General features: G+C 42.9%; 1 protein-coding gene across 1 annotated transcript; it reads left to right on the top strand.

Annotated features, from left to right (window-relative positions):
• The first annotated feature begins 3,952 nt into the window (after positions 1-3,952).
• On the top strand, positions 3,953-15,561 carry bmp8a (bone morphogenetic protein 8a). The gene is made up of 7 exons (XM_080045236.1): positions 3,953-5,445; positions 9,788-9,980; positions 10,280-10,428; positions 10,783-10,962; positions 11,541-11,620; positions 12,663-12,773; positions 14,610-15,561. Exons 1-7 carry the CDS (start codon positions 4,887-4,889, stop codon positions 14,757-14,759), a joined length of 1,422 nt encoding a protein of 473 aa, XP_079901362.1. The 5' UTR covers positions 3,953-4,886; the 3' UTR covers positions 14,760-15,561.
• Positions 15,562-15,585: the final 24 nt, after the last annotated feature.

Consider the following 15,585-nt stretch of genomic DNA (forward strand, 5'->3'; position numbering starts at 1 on the left):
GCAGTAAAGCCTGGATTCGTTGATTTGCCTTTTTATTGGTCCGTCTGAAAGTTACTGTGTGTGTGTGTGTGTGTGTGTGTGTGTGTGTGTGTGTGTGTGTGTGTGTGTGTGTGTGTGTGTGTGTGTGTGTGTGTGTGTGTGTGTGTGTGTGTGTGTGTGTGTGTGTGTGTGTGTGTGTGTGTGTGTGTGTGTGTGTGTGTGTGTGTGTGTGTGTGTGTGTGTGTGTGTGTGTGTGTGTGTGTGTGTGTGTGTGTGTAAGATGTTTGTTAAATTAACAAACATCATGCACACCCAACAATTTTATTATTGCAAGAGCCATTGACCCTTTTTGTTTGTTTGTTTGTATTGTCTTGTTATGCCTAATTCGACCGCCTGGTGGCAGCACAATGTAGCCGGATGCAAGCCTTCTAATCAGGCGTAGCAGGGACGTCAGGTGCCTGCATGCCGGAAAGCAAAGAGATACCTTTCTTTATAGGTCCATGGGAGATACAGGTTAACAGATGGTTTTATGTACAAGTCGCACCTTCAGTCTTTGTAAACGAATAAAGAAAGCATTTAAACCCTGGAGGATCGAGTGGACATTTATAAGTTTGAGCTGTTAACTAGAGGCTATATGGCACGCGTCAAAACACCAAGTTTGTTAGGTTAGTTTTACGGTTTTCTTTCCCCTCATCTTGGTTTTCTTACGTAATTGATGAAATATTCATGTTCAGAAAGACATGTTGCTGTATTTCAATAGTTTATTTTAGAACCAGTAGTTTGGGACATCCGTCCTTCATGACTTCCGTTGATGTTATTTGTACCGATAAAGTTATGCTGTTTTCATTTTTTTTTTATATTTATAGTGCTCATCTATAATAGGCTACTTATTTTTTTACACACAGTGTGCACTTACAAAATTCTTACTCAGGCCTTTTTTCTCAAAGTATGACTCATGCTGACAAGTACATATGCTTGTAATTTGTGTGTAGACCTGAACGAGTTGAATGAAGACGTTTTGCATGTACGTGCCTAAATCTACTCTCTCCTGACAGCCCACCAGACTCCCTCAGCGACCGGACGTTTAAAGGTAATTATCCTGTAAAGATAAGGACACACCCGATAGGAGCTTCACTTCTGTGCGCGCACACACACACACACACACACACACACACACACACACACACACACACAGGGGAAGGGGAGGTGGTTTCAAGACAGTTTAATAGTGTTGGGGAGTATTCCAGCTATTTAAACTTAGCAGGTTAACTACATTTTGCAGTACTTAGCTTGTAGTTGAATTTTTGATAATTGGCACTTTTTAGTTTCTGCAATAAACTCAGTGGCATTTTTGCTGGCGTGTGACTTTACCTCTAAAGACTCTTCCAGAACATCAAATGCATTTTAATCATTTCAAATGTCCATTCCCACTGCGTCCTGTCTCTTGATCACAGTCCCCAGTTTACGTGTTTGTGTGACACACGGAGGGAGAATTTGAAAATAACTTTGTCCTGTTTATTTGGTGGTTCCACCGGAGATGATGAGGTCCACCCTCTGCTGCAGCTGTGTGTACACACACACACACATACACTCACTCACACACACACAGACACTCACACACACACACACACTCACTCACACACACACACAGACACTCACACACACACACACACACACACACATACACACACACACACACACACACACAAACAAACACTCCTCATTTTCTGTCCACTCTCAATCCGTCCTCCCTGCAGTCCATCTGTCATCCCAGACTTCTCTCTTGATGACACTTCGCGCTCTGTTCCACCACGTCTGTCTCTCTGGAATCTAATTTTTAATTTGCGGTGTGTGTGTGTGTGTGTGTGTGGGGGGGGGGGGGGGGGGGGGGGGGTTTATATGGTTTTACGGGCACTCTGCGCCCCTTCATTCCTCAGCTCACTCCCACTCCTCTCTCGCCATTATCTCTCTTCTCCAAACAGTGAAAAAAACTTTTAAAACTTTCAGATGAGCGGAAAGAGGAAAGAAAAACAGAGTTGGGCAGAGCGTTAATTCCTGGCATTCGGGACTCGCCCTTTCGGCCAGGACAGAATGCACCGCGTTGGGTCAGTTCGGTTTGGTCAGTGTTATTCATGCTTTTCAAAGTGACCGCGAGTTCCCGCCCGCTTTGAAGAGCAGCGTACACAAACACGCGCTGGCACAGGACTGAACCACGCTACTATATTTGAGTCATTTCTTCCCCTCCGAGTCCCTTTGGTTCAATCTCTCTCTCTCTCTCCATCGCCCTCTCTCTCTCACGCACACACGCACAACCACGCACACACACACGCGCACACACACGCAGCAGCCAGTGTGTTTGCATTAGGGATCGTTGCAGGGGCAAACTAGGTAAACTAATGAACGGCTAAGCGGGAAACGGTGTTATAGAAAAGCTGCCACTTCAGAGTCAGAAGAAGTGTTGTTTCATTTTGTTTAAAAGACAGACTTACTTTGGAGTAAAACATTTGGCAAAGTTTTCAGCTGTTTAAAGTTGGCAAAGGAATATAGAAAATGTTCCAGTGGGTATGGTGCCCTGAACCTGACAAAAAGGTTATCAGACAAGTCATTACGTTTATCAACAAATAATAGTTTGAGTTGGTAATGTTTTAAGGAGATCTCAATCTTTAAGTGCGTCTTCGAAATAAAAGTTTTGAAATATACGCTTTTAGTAAAATAGAAAATGAAAAAGAAATGTATACCTGAATACATCAATGACTTATTGTATTTGTCTATCACCTTTGTATCCCAGAGAGCTTTTAAAGGCGCACTATGCATTTTCAGAGGAGGGGGATTTGTTTACATATGCAGAGCCGGTAGGTAGTTTACCAAACATATTTTCTCTTCATGTTATTCTTAGGCCTGATTTATACTTGTGCGGCTTTGCGCCTCTGCGTTCTCTGCGGACACCGAACGTTCTCATGAACCGTTGGTAGTAGTTTCGCCCGTGTCGCAGATTGCACACTGCACTTTTGATGTTATCGGCGAAATCCGTTGCTAAACAAATGAAAACTGGAAGATTTTGAGTTTGATGACAATGAGGAAGAGCTACTGTGCTGTTGAAATCCCTCCTTGTTGCTTTGATGCCCAACCAAACCTCTGCGGCGTCTGCGGCATCTGGCGCGTAGTCACAATTTTCAGTTGGTACGCGGCGGGGTCTGAGGCCACCGCACAGGCTCTCTGCGGCTCCGCGGAGGCTCTGCGCACGCGGTACCGCACAAGTATAAATCAGGCTTTAGTATTGAATAATCCTATCATCATGAATCAAAACTAAATTATTTTGATGAACCTGGAACCAAACTGTGGGCCCTGCTGCTGTAAACAACAACAACAGTGAAACAGTAACTTTTTCAGGAAGCTTTCTAACTTCAAACAGTGTTCCAGGGATCCATTTTTCCTGTGAGGAAAGTTTGTTTATTCAATTATTAGAATATATATATTAGAAAATGTTAATTTCTCTAAAACACCCAAAGTTACATAGTGCACCTTTAAAGCAGCTAAGCACATTGACGTCCTTCGCTGAAATCGCTATGAAAGGAAGCAGTCATGAGAAGATGAAAAGATAGTTGGGTGGAGGAGGTAAGAGGGAGAGAGAGAGAGGGAAGGAAAGAGAGAGAGAGGGAGGGAAGGAAAGAGAGAGAGAGGGAGGGAGAGAGGCAGGGAGGGAGAGAGGGAAGGAGAGAGGGAGGGAGAGAGAGGCAGGGAGGGAAGGAGGGAGAGAGAGAGAGGGAAGGAAAGAGAGAGAGGGAGGCATAGAGAGAGAGAAAGAGAGATTTGAGGTCTCCCAAACAGACCAATGGGAGGATGAGATGTAAGAAGTTTTAAAGACTTGAAAGAGGTCGAGAGAGGGCGTAGGTTTATAGGGAAACTCCCTCCTGGTTAAGAACAACTGTAACACTCTCTTCACTTCATACACTCACTGGGAGACACACACACACACACTGCTGCACTGCTCTGCCTTTAGATGCTCACACACACACACACTCCCAACTAGAGTGTGTGTGTTCAAGAGCTGCTGCTACAACTTAACACTGACTGACTGACCCTCTCTCTCTCCCTTTCTCTCTCTTTCTTTCTCTCTCTCTCTCTCTGAAGGATTACAATCAGGAAACAATTTCCTGGAGTTACCGTTTTTATAAATTGGATTAAGAAAGACATCTGGAATCGCCCCCCAGAGATGTGTGGGTGGGACACGGCCCGCGATGGATGAATAAGTGCTTGGAGTTTCGAGGGAATGAAGTGGATAAGAGCTTCCAGCCGTGTGTGGCTCCCATAGCAGACGATTCTCATGAGGAATCTGCTTCTACGCTGACTCAGAGCAGGTGTGAACTTTGGGTCTTTCCAGGAGAATTTTGTGACAAACAAAGATCTTAAACTTCTCTGCGGGCACCTGGACTGCGTATCACTGGAAGATTGGCCTCCCGTCTCGCTCCAGAGTTTCGACCACATCAAAGCGAATGGACCGATGGACTGACTGGGGCATCGGCGTGTGTCTATATTCAAAACACATTGTGAGCTTGTAATTATGCCCTCGCTATTATCTCTGTTTCTACTGCTGCACGACTGAGAAGTGAGCGAGCCATTTGGATTTTGAGGAGGAGGTTATTTTTTTTTTTCTTTTTCTTCAAGATTAGAGAAGGTAGAAAAAGGGAGGGAGGCAGAGATAAACAGAGGCACTTTTAGGCGGTTTATATACACAAGACAGATTTCGTCTAAACACATCAGGCACGAAGCAGCAGCACATTCGTCTGCGGTGACTCCTGTAAAGAAACACTGTGGGGTTGTCAAGTCTGGAAACCTGTGGAGCTGATAATCATTGAGATAACATTTTTTTTTTATCCGGACTGGAAGAAGAGTAAAAGACATTCAGCATGGCCTTGGAAGTCTCCAACAGTCTCTTCTCATGCGTCTGTGGTCAGACCAAACGGCAGCAGCACTTGAGCAAAAGTATCAACTGTAACAATAACGGTAAGAGTGGCGTTTTCCAGCAGCAGCACCAGCCCGTATCCACCTGTCGCCCCCCCCGGGCTCTGCTGTTAGTGGCCGTCCTGCTGCTGCTGTGTCTGTCGGTGTGGAGCCAGCAGGCCGAGGCCGTGGTCCACTCCAGCTTCAGGCGACTCAGCGGACGCGAGAAGAAAGAAATGCAGAAGGAGATTCTGTCCATTCTGGGGTTACCGGGACGACCCAGACCCCACCCCCCTCTGCGGCCCCCATCCTCTGCGCCCCTCTTCATGCTGGACCTGTACCACTCCATGGCTGTGGACGGGGAGGAGGAGGGCAACGACATCATCCTAACGGGCCCGGGCGGGATGGGACGGTTTGGAGCTCAGGTCCACCATGCCGCAGTGCCACCAACCGTCAGCTCACACAGTCCGCCGCTAGGCACCGTGGTCAGCGAGGCCGACACTGTCATGAGCTTCGTGAACCTGGGTGAGGGGTTTGATTGACTGATTCAATTGATTTCAGACATATCAAAATAACAAAACAAAATGAAAAGCATAAAAATACAAATAAATTATGTTCAAATTATTTCACAAAAAAGGAGCAGGAAGAAGAATAAACTTAGTGTTTCTTTACTCGACATTTCAACACTGATAGGGTAGTTCACAGAAGAAGGCGTAGTAGTGAATAACAAAGGTCAATACCTCTTATTATAGGTCCATGGTCATTGGTCAATACCTGGGTGATGTTTTGAACCAGGAAGGAATGCTGAGGTGAACAGGAAGTGATGTAGTTTACACTTCCGGTGGTGGAACACTGGGGCTGTGTTCAGAAAGCCATACTAGTGTCCTACATCCTACATACTCACCATCTGTATACTGCATACTGTCTACTCAAAGATCAGTTATGGCTTTCCGAACACAGCCTGGCCCTGCGTTCCAAAATCGCAACAGAATAACAGAAAGTCCTGAGAGTGATATGGTAGCAATGTTCTCCTCTAATCCCTAAACTAGTAAAGAAAATAAGTGCATTTCCTAAAATGTTCCTTTAATAATTAATAGAAATCCTTTTTTATTATCTTAGTGGCTTTCTATCAACCTCTTGTTTGTCTACATGTCTGTGGGCGGCGGTGGCGAAGTGGGTAGGGAGATCGCCTCTGGAGTGCAGGGTCGGAGGTTCGATCCCCCGTCTCCCCGCCACATGTCGAAGTGTCCCTGAGCAAGACACTGAACCCCAAATTGCTCCCGATGGTTCAGAGAGCGCCTTGCATGGCAGCTTCTACCATCGGTGTATAAGTGAATGGGTGTATGAGTGTGTGTATGAATGGGTGAATGTGGTAAGATATGTAAAGCGCTTTGGGGCTGAGAAAATCGGCTAGAAAGCGCTATATAAGTCAAGTCCATTTACCATTTACAAAATATAAACTTTAAATTAGATTAATTTACTTTGTGCATATGGACCACAGACTAGTAACATATAAAAGACTTGACGACACTGCCAGCGAGATGTCACTGCTACCGTTATAGATTCTCTCTCCCTCTCCTCGAACGTTCATTCACCCCACAGAGAGGATTAAGACCAATGTGCGTGTGGCTGAACTGTATCGCTCCGTTTCCATTTTAAACTCAGCGGCATTCCTGCGTCCGCCAGACAAACTGGGCCGTGCCCGCGACATCCTGCCAGCTGTGAGGAGATCTGTGGTCCCATGTTAGAGAGAGAGAGAGAGAGAGATCTGTGGTCCCATGTTAGAGAGAGAGAGAGGGACAGGGAAAGATGGTGTTAGTATGAAGTAGGCCTCACAACATTCGCTAAGTAATCACAAAAGTTTAGAGTGTCTCATTAATGTTTCATTCTGTAAAGTCAAGGCCCATATTCAGGTCATTTCAGTGATGCTTAAATTAAGTGATGGGGTAGTTTCACAATCTCTTTTAAAGCTTGAAGATGAGGGGGCACTCGTCATCGTGGTGTAGTGGTTAAAGCACCTCCCAAAAAGAGGCTCAGTCCTCTTCACAGCAGACCACGGGTTAGAATCCGGCCCGTGGTCGTTCTCTGCATGTCATTCCCCTCTCTGCCCCATTTCTTCTCTGTCTCTCCAAACTTTCTAATAAGGTTTAAAAATGCCAAAAACAATCATAAAAAGGAGATGGATTTACAGTTACTCTAGTCAGCTGTAGTTCCTGGGTGAGCGTACCCATGACAAAGGCATTAAGAAAAACTATATAAAAATAACATTCTTTGCACTGATCAGTTGTAGGGCTGATGCTAATAGGTGGGGTAAGTTTCATCGATATAAGACTTTCCATTTGGGAGATAGCGACCCTAACCCTGACCCTAACCCTAGAGGAAATGAATGGAATTCAATGTAAATAGCCCAAATATGGATTGGCTTGCTGTGGATCTCCCATTTTCTTTTGTCCATGAAAGTTAACTTAAAATATTTGCATTTGGGGCATTTTATACCTCAAAATGAGCATTGACTTATGATGGAGGAATGGACTTATGATGAAAATACATTTTTATTTCTTTACTAAACACACAAGAAATACAGGTGTGTGTGTGTGTGTGTGTGTGTGTGTGTGTGTGTGTGTGTGTGTGTGTGTGTGTGTGTGTGTGTGTGTGTGTGTGTGTGTGTGTGTGTGTGTGTGTGTGTGTGTGTGTGTGTGTGTGTGTGTGTGTGTGTGTGTGTGTGTGTGTGTGTGTGTGTGTGTGTGTCCGTCCAACCCGCACAGTAGCCGGTCTGATGCCTATCGGTCAGGACATGAGAATTAAACATCCTCCTGAATAACTTCCTTCCTGCAGCTCTGCCCTGCTAATCGTGGGAAACACTGTCTCCTCTCTCTAGTAAACTCACATCAAATTAACACATTGTGTCTGCTTGTGTGTCCACGCGTACGTGTGAATGTGTGTGTGTGTGAGAGAGAAAGAGAGAGAGAGAGTGTGGGTGTGTCTGTTTGATTTAGGATTCCTTCTTTTCCAAATTCAAGTTTTTGTTTAGGAGAAGAATATGCACCCTGAAATGTATCAGTCAACACTGCAAAAACACAACACAGCATTTCACCCTAAGCAGCGCCATGATCGTGTAAACAAAGATGATGATAAAGTGACGCATAACTTTAATGGTGACCTACAACCATATACTGTATATAAACGAAGCACGCCAATGTTTCAAGGCTTTTATTTTGTTGAGGAAAACTTTCAACCTCGTAAAAAATCTTCCAAAATAAAAGTTGAAGACCTCACACGGACCTAAGGCTGGAAATGAGAAGAACGTAATGACTACAGGCTGAACGTGTGTTTACATATATGTGATAATTCAACATATATTGTAGTTTTCCTACTTGTTATACGTGTATAACAATATATGTGTTTTCATGGTGGATAGGGTCAAATGTGTAACTTATAGATATCATTATTTAACTTTGCCAGTTCATGACTTATTAAAACTATTTATTTGTTGTATTATATAAAAAAAATATATATATATTTGAAGTCATAGTTTTAAATCTTTATTTCATTTTTACAACATATGAGGATCCAAAGTTATTTTAGAACGGATTTTGGATTTGAGTTTTCTACTTTTTACCTTCAGAATAATCCTAAGAATCATTATGGAAAGTGCAGTCTTTCCTTGATTCAGAGTATTGGAAAAAAAAAAACTGGTGTTGAGATAATGGCCGTTAAAGAATGAAGAATTATACACAGGCAAACAGACAGGGTTTAGTAAAACAAACACCTTAATGTACTTTTCGAACCTTTTATTTATACCAGTATGAAAAAAGACCTCATCGAAGCAAAATATCCCAAAATCTAAAACTGACCAGTGCTTGAAAAAAAACACATTTTGTCTGCAGTGTCTCGCCTTAATCTTCCATCACTATGACCAATCTAATCAGTGTGTTAAGTTCATGTAAGTTAGATTCAAACTGGCATCGCCGTGTGTCCCTGCGCCCGTGTACGGGGAAGACGCAGCTGGTTAGAATTAAAGGCCCCACTGACTCTGGAAAAAAAAAAGCAAAAGGCAAACGGTCCGAATCGAGATGAAAATACTGCAGTGGAGGGAGCGACTCTAAAAATACGGGGCAGGCCTGCAATTAGTGGTGTGTGTGCTGAGCAGCTGCTGTGGTTCAGGGCACTAAGTGTCTCTAATTACTGTAAAGTGTGTGTGTGTGTGTATGTGTGTGTGTGTGTGTGTGTGTGTGTGTGTGTGTGCAAGGGCGTAGGTTTCGCTTCAACTTTGGGGGGGGGGGGCATTATAAGTCTAAATCAGAGAATCAAATCCTTTGGTGGGTATATTTGCATGACTGATGTTAATAAGTGGAGTAAGTTTCATGAGCGTCAGACTTTGGGAGATAGCAACCCTAGCCCAACCCTAAACCCTCTGATGATCACAAATGACATGTAACAGCGAAAGAGACCATCAGTGCAAAGGATGCTATTTTTATGTAGTTTTTCTTAATGCCTTTGTCACCCAGGAACAACAGCTGGCGCAGTAACAACACTGACAAGAATAAACTAAAACGGAAAGTTCCTCGGAGAACCTTTTAAGTAAAAGTACCACACTATGACAATGTAAAAAGTCCTCACTGAACCTTTAGAGGTGAAATCACTCTTTGGTGGACATCTGAAAGATAAAAGGAGTAACAAATGACAAGGGACACATCTACAATGAGTTATATTTGAAAACTACAACAGATGTTTTCGCTGTATATTTACCATATTTGTCTAATAGATTTTAATGGGTCCCTGTGTGTGTGTGTGTGTGTGTGTGTGTGTGTGTGTGTGTGTGTGTGTGTGTGTGTGTGTGTGTGTGTGTGTGTGTGTGTGTACACAGTGGAGCAGGAGCGAGACCTGCTGCAGCCCCGTCCATACTGGAAGGAGTTTCGTTTCGACCTGACGCCCCTCCCTCAGGGCGAGACGGTCACCGCTGCAGAGTTCAGGATCTATAAGACCTTAACCATGGGACAGCGGGCCAACCGCACACTGCACATCTCTGTCTACGAGATACAGAGAGAGAACAGACACAGGTAGCATTTTAGTTCTTTTCATTCATGATTATCAGACGAAAGAAATATTTGAAAGTTCCTCGTAGAACCTTTTAATGTCGAGAATAAAGTTGAAATACAACTATTGTAAAAAAAAAAAAAAAAAAAATCTACATATTTTTTTTTAGCACTATATAAGTGGAGTCCATTTATGATCTAAGATAAGGAGTTGTTTTGCTCATTGTGTGTGTGTGTGTGTGTGTGTGTGTGTGTGTGTGTGTGTGTGTGTGTGTGTGTGTGTGTGTGTGTGTGTGTGTGTGTGTGTGTGTGTGTGTCCTCAGAGAACCAGAGCTGGGGCTGTTGGACATGCAGTCGGTGCCCGCGGGGCAGGAGGGCTGGCTGGCCTTCGACGTCACCTCGGCCTCCAACCATTGGCTGCTCCATCCCCGTAGCAACCTGGGCATCCGTCTCTACGTGGAGACAGAGGAGGGTGAGTGAACTGCAGCCAAGACTGACTGATGTTTATTGACATTCTACTGCTGCAGACAACTATACGACTGGATTGTGATGGGATAGATGGATGGATGGATGGATGGATGGATGGATGGATGGATGGATGGATAGATAGATAGATAGATAGATAGATAGATAGATAGATAGATAGATAGATAGATAGATAGATAGATAGATAGATAGATAGATAGATCAATACTTTATTGATCCCGAAGGAAATTCAGACATATAGTAGCAAACATACGTAATGGACAAAACAACAGAGAATCATATTGTAGTATTGCTTGTAACATGTCTTACTGTGTGTTCCTCTCCCCCTGTCCCGCCCCAGACCGCTCCCTGTCTGCGGGCTGGATCGGGCTGGTGGGGCGCCGTGGCCCGCGCTCCAAACAGCCCTTCATGGTGACCTTCTTCAGGGAGAGCCAGGTGCCATGTCGGCCCCCTAGAGCCGTCAAACCCCATCCCCGCAAGAAGAAACCCAAATACGACCTGCCTGTGCCCAGCATACACAGTGAGGGTTATTGCTTTTTAAATTGGGGAGTCAGAGATTCTGGAGAATGCTTGTTGTCAAAGTCGCCACAGTAGCTAGTTACTGTTCATGCCCGTTTACAGAGCCTAGGCTGTTTATTCTTCAATTTACCATAACAATTATGATACAGAAATAGTTAGTTAATGGTTCAAATCTTTTTTCGGATGGATCTTTTGTTTCATGTTGTTGATATCTTCAGTGACACACACACACACACACACACACACACACACACACACACACACACACACACACACACATTTCATTTCATTTCATTTTTATTTTGGTTTTTGTGTCCTGCACTCAAAGTGCCCAACCCTCATGGGTTTATAGGACACCATCACATACTACATTACAATCAAAATACAGAATATTGTACAGCTGGGTCTCTGAACAACATACTTCTTCTTCTCTCCCAGGCTTTACAGAGAAAGGTTGCAACATAACACACACACACACACACACACACACACACACACACACACACACACACACACACACACACACACACACACACACACACACACACACATTTAACTTATTGTGTTTTTTATGTTCAGATCGGAGTCCTGTCAACAACGGAGGAGCGCCCTGTAAAAAGCACGAACTCTACGTCAGCTTCAGTGACCTGGGATGGAAGGTGATATATTTTATGAAATTTTTCCTCTGATAATCGTAAATGACATGTTATAGCAAACGAGACCATCAGTGCAAAGAATACTTTTTTCTTAATTGCCTTTGTCATGGGTATGCTCACCAAGGAACTACAGCTGGCGTAGTAAAAACACTACTGCTTTTATCCAGAGTGGGTGCAAGAATGAACACAAATTGAAAGTTCCTCGGGGCTTGACACTAAACAGATCCTGCCAGATGTCATAGTAAGGCAAGGCAAGTCTACCACAATTATTCAGCCCAATTCAGACACAAGGTCATTCAAAGTGCTTTACAGGGGCATGACATACATCAAGATTGTACGTCATTTAAGAGGTAGTAAAAACAAAGAACAAATACAGGTAGAGAAATAGCCAAAGAGAATAAAAAATGTATAAAAACTAGTGCAGTGCCCGTAGGAAGCAGGTCTGCTGTGTGTCCCACTCGTCACTCATTTCAAGCTTTTGGTCGCAGCAGCCAATCAAACCAGAGGGAGGCGGGGTTTAGCTGGAGACTACTTCATGCCCGTCGTTACTGTGGCCTTCAGTGTGCGCATATATTCGCCGCCAGCATGATATTAAATATGATAACTTCTACATATTTGGTCCAAAACTTCATAATCAATCAAGGATGCACACACACCTTCGTGCCGTGCGCAAGCCATATCCGGAAGCTCAGGCCGATCTGACTTACTGTCAGGGAGATATGCGAGTCACAGACAGACGTTTCTTGCTTCATAGATAGATAGATAGATAGATAGATAGATAGATAGATAGATAGATAGATAGATAGATAGATAGATAGATAGATAGATAGATAGATAGATAGATAGATAGATAGATAGATAGATAGATAGATAGATAGATAGATAGATAGATACAGGTTAAAAGGGAAACAGAAAAGTCTTCAGATTTGATTTGGTGCTTTATTAACCAACATCAATATTTCTAAGTCAATTATTTAATTGACAGGAAGAAGCCATGCGTCATAGTAACAGTGGATATTTCTTGTCTCTTTGTGTTTCTCGTCAGGATTGGGTTTTGGCCCCGACTGGATATTCAGCTTATTACTGCGACGGAGAATGTTTCTATCCCCTGGGCTCCTGTATGAACGCCACCAACCACGCACTCATCCAACAAGTGGTCAGCACACACACACACACACTTGCACGCACGCACACACACACACTCTCTGTCTCTCTCACACACACACACACACACACACACACACACACACACACTCACACACACACACACACTCTCTCTCTCTCTCTGTCTCTCTCACACACACACACACACACACACACACACACACACACTCACTCTCTCTCTCTCTCTCTCTCTCTCACACACACACACACAGACACACACACACACTCACTCACACACACACTCTCTCTCTCTCTCTCACACACACACACACACACACACAGACACACACACACACACTCACTCACACACACACACACACTCTCTCTCTCTGTCTGTCTGTCTGTCTCTCTCTCACACACACATACACACACACACACACGCACACTAGAACTACAAACTCCAAAAAAAATTGGGAAATAAATGGAATACATTTTTGTTTAACTGTTACCATTGCTTCCCTAACCGAACCCACATTGACGAGCCCAAATGTGTTGTTGTTGCTGGAACCTTTCTGTCTATCACATGCTCATTGTCAATTTGATCTTTTTTTACAAATTAGTTTGAACTACTTCCTCTAAGTAGCTTTGGTCAACTCAAAAAGGTTCATTTAGTCTAACTTGGTTAATTAACTTGTATGTTCGTGTAAACAGACTAGTGTTCATTTGAAATTAATGTCAGATGAATACTAGTCTGTTTATATGAAAATACAAGTTAGGAAACTAGATTTATCATTACGGTAGCTTTGCTGTAGTTCCAGTTGTTCCAGTGTGAAGTCATTGGTAGTTTGCAAAGCCGTGATTTTAAAGTATCTTCCCCAACACTAGCGCTTAGTTCGAATACCCATACTTCTCTTCTATTTAGTAAGCCAGAAAGAGATTTAGGATGTCCCAATACATGCACGTCAATTGTAGTATGCTGAAAATACACAGATGCCCCACTGACTCCAATAGCATTTATTCTTGACATTTCTCGACATTTTCTCTCCTGTGGCCCTAAAACTCTTCTGTACTTTAGTATGTAGCGTAGTAAAAAGAACGAGTATGTGATTTGTAATTCTCTGTCAAAAGGTTATTTAGGATCTGGGGGCGCCTTTTAGCTCAGTTGGTAAGGCGTCCCCCTCCCGGGCCGGGCCCAGCAGCAGACCCGGGTTCGATTCCCGCCCGCGGTCGTTCTCTGCATGTCACTCCCATTTCACCTCTGTCTCTCTGCACTATCAAATAAAGCATAAAAATGCCCAAAAAATATCTTAAAAAAAAAAAAAAAAAAAAAAGTTATTTAGGATCTGATGTATGATGACAATAATCAAGAGAAGACAACAAACAGATGCCAAATATATTTTCTTCCTTCGTAACTACCAACAATAGCTCATCCCCAGTATTATAACAATTTAAATCATGTGAAAGATTAAATAAGAGGTTTAACCTTTTGAAATCTACATCAAGCTTATATCGCCTACATGACCAATCCGAATGACTCGCAACTGATAGTCAATATTTAGTCAAATAATGTCTTGGTAACTGTCTCTCTGTCCTGTATCTTCCCCAACACTACCACTGAGTTCCAATACCCATACTTCCCACTATTAAGTATGCCAGAAAGAGATTTAGGAATAAATGCACGTCAATTGTAGTATGCTGAAAATACACAGATGCCCCACTAACTCTAATAGCATTTTGCAGTATTTGTCTTTATTCTTGACATTTCTCAACATAATGAAAAGATTATCTGATTTTTTTTCTCTTCTGTACTTTAGTATGTATGTATTACAAAGAAAAAGTATGTGATTTGGAACGCAGGGTAACTGTCTGTCTCTCTGTCCCGTGTCAGGTGCACCTCCTGAAGCCGGACGAGGTTCCTAAAGCGTGCTGCGCCCCAACCAAGCTCAGCCCCATCTCCGTCCTGTTCTACGATGACAACAACAACGTTATCCTGAAGAAACACAGAAACATGGTGGTTAAGACCTGCGGCTGTCTATGAGAGACAGACAGACAGACAGACAGACACACAGACACACAGACAGACAGACAGACAGACAGACAGAGGCCTGAATTATATGAATGAATCCACAGCAGATATAAACTCAGAAAGAACCTTGACATTGGCAAACGGGTCGGACATCAAAAGAACCAGAAATATAATCTAACATGTCGGTGATGATGTGTTTCAGTGAGTAAATGTCTTCAACAACATTTTCCAAATTCAAATCACCACTTTAAAAGGTGCCACAAGGAACTTTTAATTATTTCTAAGACAGTCTAATTTTTCCTGATGATCATAAATGACATGTAACAGCAAACTAGACCATCATGTCATGGGTATACGCGGCTCACCCAGGAGCTACAGCTGGCGTAGTAAAAACACTACCGCTTCTGTCCAAAGGGGGCGCAAGAATTAACACAAACTGAAAGTTCCATGTCGCCACTTTAAACATTTATTTTCATGATTACATTTTTTTCAACGACAGCATTTACTTGTGTTCGTCAATGTCCAAATTGTTGACTGAAGGTAATTCAGCGTACATGCGATGAACATTACTCTGTTCCTTTATACCTTTGAATTGAAATGTTTTACCCACTTTTGTGTGTAAAATAACTTATTTGCGATCATTTTATACCGCTCTTAACAGCAATATTTTACAAATTCAGATTTCAGACAGGGTTACACGGCAACTGATATTTGATGGCAGCACATGACACTATTGATTTTTTTATATAACTAGAAATGAAATAGCAGCAGTACTGTTGTTGCAACACAAAGTGTGTATGAAGAGAAAATGTCAAATTGTATTGAATTAATAAAATAA

This window comes from Ammodytes marinus (assembly GCF_949987685.1).
Source record: "Ammodytes marinus genome assembly, chromosome: 17".
In the NCBI taxonomy this organism is placed as follows: Eukaryota; Metazoa; Chordata; class Actinopteri; order Uranoscopiformes; family Ammodytidae; genus Ammodytes; species Ammodytes marinus.

What these genes read in the sequence shown, in the direction of transcription:
- bmp8a (XM_080045236.1), top strand. Translation starts at nt 4,887, where the DNA reads ATGGCCTTGGAAGTCTCCAACAGTCTCTTCTCATGCGTCTGTGGTCAG. An exon ending in CTACGTGGAGACAGAGGAGG is followed by an intron (nt 10,429 to 10,782) that starts GTGAGTGAACTG and finishes GTCCCGCCCCAG; the next exon opens with ACCGCTCCCTGTCTGCGGGC. An exon ending in ACGCACTCATCCAACAAGTG is followed by an intron (nt 12,774 to 14,609) that starts GTCAGCACACAC and finishes GTCCCGTGTCAG; the next exon opens with GTGCACCTCCTGAAGCCGGA.